General features: G+C 35.8%; 1 protein-coding gene across 1 annotated transcript; it reads left to right on the top strand.

Annotated features, from left to right (window-relative positions):
* Positions 1-476: 476 nt before the first annotated feature.
* Positions 477-3,745, top strand: LOC100800408 (transcription factor MYB17). The gene is made up of 3 exons (XM_003552334.5): positions 477-1,135; positions 1,956-2,085; positions 2,783-3,745. Exons 1-3 carry the CDS (start codon positions 1,000-1,002, stop codon positions 3,465-3,467), a joined length of 951 nt encoding a protein of 316 aa, XP_003552382.1. The 5' UTR covers positions 477-999; the 3' UTR covers positions 3,468-3,745.
* The last annotated feature ends 262 nt before the right edge of the window (positions 3,746-4,007 follow it).

Genomic DNA, 4,007 nt, shown 5'->3' with positions numbered 1-4,007 from the left:
TAAATCATCACTCTTTCTCAAACCTTACCAAAATAATCAGCATGCAGTGATAACTCTACTTATGAGTAAAGCAGTACATTAGTCCTTAATCCTTAGAGTTTTTTCTCTCATTTATAATTTGCCTTTTGATTAAAATTAAAGCATACGTTCCAATCACTAAACTAATTAAATTCGAATGATGCTAATCCTTATGCTTGATTGAATGTGTAAACTTAGAATCTAGGACATTGTGAATAACAATAATAATAGGTCATGGTCTTCTATTTCTAATTAAGAAAAATGAGAATAAGTTGTTCCTCTTGGTCATGTTTGCCATAAAGAAGAAAGAGAAACATCATGTCTTGTAGTAGCATTCATTCATTTCCTGGTATGTGTTCGTACCCTGCAATGCCATTAATTGGACCCTCCATTAATGTCCAAGTCCTTCCCTTTAACTGTCTCTGTTGGTTTTGAATCCTGCACTGACTTTTCTGGAAGAGAATCCGCCATCAATGCATTCCATTTTTTTTTCTCTCCACAATTAATGCTGTCACTATCAACCTCACTGCAATCTTGCTTCTCTCTCACCCCACTTCAGTGCAAATTGAAAACCAAAAAAATGCAAAACGCACACCCTCATTAAGACCCTCCTCCTCTTTCATTGTTTGTGCATCTTCTTTGTCTCAATGATGATGCAACCTCTCAATGCTACAGCACACGCATTTATTGCACACTTCATCAGCTTGAAACTCGCTGATCATACTTGCAAGCAAGCCCCCATCCAATAGCAATGCCACCTCAAATCAACTTTTTAGCATCTCCAAGTCCTTCACTATTTATTTATGCTCTCATTGCATTGAGTGCCTCAAGTGTGCCTTTGGGGTGATTCTGTAGTGTTGGAAATATAAAAGAGGAGTGTGGACTTTAAAAGGGTACTCTATAAGTTTGTTGCTTGTGATATTTGTACTTTGTTCATGTGCTGTGGTGTGTGTTGTTGTTGAGAGAGTTTGAGAAAGAATAATGGGAAGAACACCATGTTGTGACAAGAAGGGTTTGAAGAAAGGACCTTGGACAGCTGAAGAGGATGAAATTCTTTCTAGTTATATCAAGAAAAATGGTGGTCATGGAAGCTGGCGTTCTCTTCCAAGGATGGCAGGTTTTGACACTTTGATTGCTCTTTTCTTGTTACTTTGCTTAATTTGTATTAGCTTTTGTTGAAATCACTTTAGTTTTTGTTAAGTATGTTAATATGTTACATAACTTTGTTTAAATTCGGCTTTATTCCTTGCTTCCAAGTGACTTGGATGATTTTATTTTGGTCCCTTTAATGTTAGTGACATAGTTCCATTGCACTGAGTTATTAGAAGTTTACAACAATATTGGGTTGAAGAATAAGAAAGTTGTGCTGTCTTTGGCTATATTCACATTCATGGAATGATGCTATGATAACATTAACACATGACATACCAATTTAACAGCTATTGAACAAGTGAAGTGAAGCTTTACCTCTTAACTCCTCTCGACCTTTTCCCCTACTCTTCTTTTTCAAGTTCTTAAAAGTTAAAAGGCAGGAATATGAAAAGCAAAGTAATTTAAAGTAGAAGACAAATTTAATGCCGTACTTGGAGGTTGGAGCATTATATATTACGTTTGCATTACTCTTTTTTCATGTTAAGCTATGAGCCTATGATCTTATTTTGCTCTATTTCTTTTCTTCTGTCTGTATCCTAATCTTAACCAAAATTTGAGCTTCATTTTCTTTTCATTAGATTTCTATTGCAGACAAACTTGTCAAGTGCCCCATGACTCCTCCACTTTGGACACTTAATCACAAAATTTTTGTTCTTTTATTTCCTTCAAACCTTTGTCAAACAAATAAAAGAATACTTGACCATTTATTCTGTTTTTTTTTTTTTAACTTAATATTCATGACCTCTACGTTTCCATAGATTTATAAGATTAATTTTCACTTTCAGGTCTTCTTCGTTGTGGCAAGAGTTGCAGGCTTAGGTGGACAAACTATCTGAGACCAGACATTAAGCGTGGTCCCTTTACTCTTGAGGAAGAAAAACTAGTCATACAGCTTCATGGCATCCTAGGAAATAGGTAAACAATTAATTGAGCTGAGCTATACATTTCTGTTTCTCAATATATCTATATAAATAAATAAATAAATATTAAATAAAACAAGGTAAATCTTGCTTTTAATATTTCCTATACAAATATTAAAAAAACGGCAAAAATAAGGTGAGAAAAAAAAACTTTTTCTTAAACCAAGCGTACCACCATTAGATTCCCATCTTTTGTCTTCTGCCTCATATCCATAAAACCAAGACATAACAAATGTGTGATACATTTTTATATGTGCTTATTGAGCCTTTTCCTCCCAACTCAAAATCTCAACTTCGCTGATTTTTTCAAGATCCACTCATTTTGTGACTGTGAAAGACCTTCTAGACCTCTCAATATTTTCTTTGCAATACCTTATAATAAGAGAAATTCTATGAAAAATTTAAGGGTTTTTGGTACTTTTATTGAGAAACTCTCACTCCCTCTTTTCCCTCTTCCTTGGTGTGGCCAAACTCGTTTAATTATTAGCCTAAAAAGATACGAAAAAACAACTAAATCAGAACACTTAGACTTCTCTGGAGAGCAACTCTATTATAATAAAAGATTGTTGGGTGAACTATTATTCTAACACAGTACATAAAATTGCTGGTTTGTTTCTTTGAATTACCTGAATCAGTTCAAATTCATATTTTAAATGCACATTTATGACTATATACATTGAACAAATTCTCAGGTGGGCTGCAATAGCCTCTCAGTTACCAGGGAGAACAGACAATGAGATAAAGAACTTATGGAACACCCACTTGAAGAAGCGTCTCAAAAGCATGGGGCTTGACCCCAAAACTCATGAACCATTGGCCTCATCAACTTACCCTTTTCACAAGGCACCTGCATCTGTCTCCACACGCCACATGGCTCAGTGGGAGAGTGCTAGGCTCGAAGCCGAGGCCAGACTCTCGAACGAGTCGTCAAGGTTCAGCCACAACACCACCAACAATTCCAACTCTGATAACAACAAAACCACTGATTCTGACTACTTTCTCCGCATTTGGAACTCTGAAGTTGGAGAGGCATTTCGCAATGTTCATCATCACAAAGCTGATGATGACAACAACAACAACAAAATCACTACTAATACTCCTACTAGTTCCTGCCACAGTCCTCTTTCTACAGGGTCATCTTCCAACAAGTGTGAGTCAATTGCTACAAATGCAGACTTGGCTTCTAATGCACCAGAAATTATCACACCCTCTAGCATTGTGAAACAAGAGTTTGAGTGGGGGACTCGTGGTTCCGACTCGTCAAGCTCTAATGACATGGAAGACTCATCAGACACTGCTTTGCAGCTCTTGTTGGATTTTCCTATAAACAATGACATGAGCTTCTTGGAAGGAAACTCTTTTGTGTGTCCACTTTAGTGCATGTGGAAGCATGAGTGATATTTTGTGTCATGCAGCTTTTTGTGTTGGTGTTTTGTAATATTGCTATCTATATAAGCAGTTGAAGAAGTAGGAGAATGACATGACTTGGACTTTGGCTGAATATGGTCATCATTAATCAGCATAGGTGTGGCATCCATCAGTGTGGATTTTTTTATAGTTAAGTCTTATTAGGAATATAGTAAATGTTAATTGCACGTGTTGTCTTTGATTATGTTTTGAATATGTTGTTTATAAGATTTCGGTATACAAAACCATATTAATAGCAAGCAAGAAAATTAAGCACACAATTCGCAATTATAACAATCCATAGCTCAAAAGATTCTGAACTGGATCCTTCATAGTACTTTATCATATGGTCTAGTGTGATCCGAACTCAGAAACCTGTGAAATTCACATTAGCTTCACTTTGAGGACATTTCCTCTGCCTTAAAATTTCTCACTTTTCCTTTTCTCTGTATTTGAATACTTGTATTTAAATATGAGAGGTTTAAAGGTAAGAGAAAAAGTTTGAGTGAT

Source organism: Glycine max, chromosome 18 (assembly GCF_000004515.6).
Source record: "Glycine max cultivar Williams 82 chromosome 18, Glycine_max_v4.0, whole genome shotgun sequence".
Lineage (NCBI taxonomy): Eukaryota > Viridiplantae > Streptophyta > Magnoliopsida > Fabales > Fabaceae > Glycine > Glycine max.
This window is presented reverse-complemented; position numbering and strand designations above follow the sequence as displayed.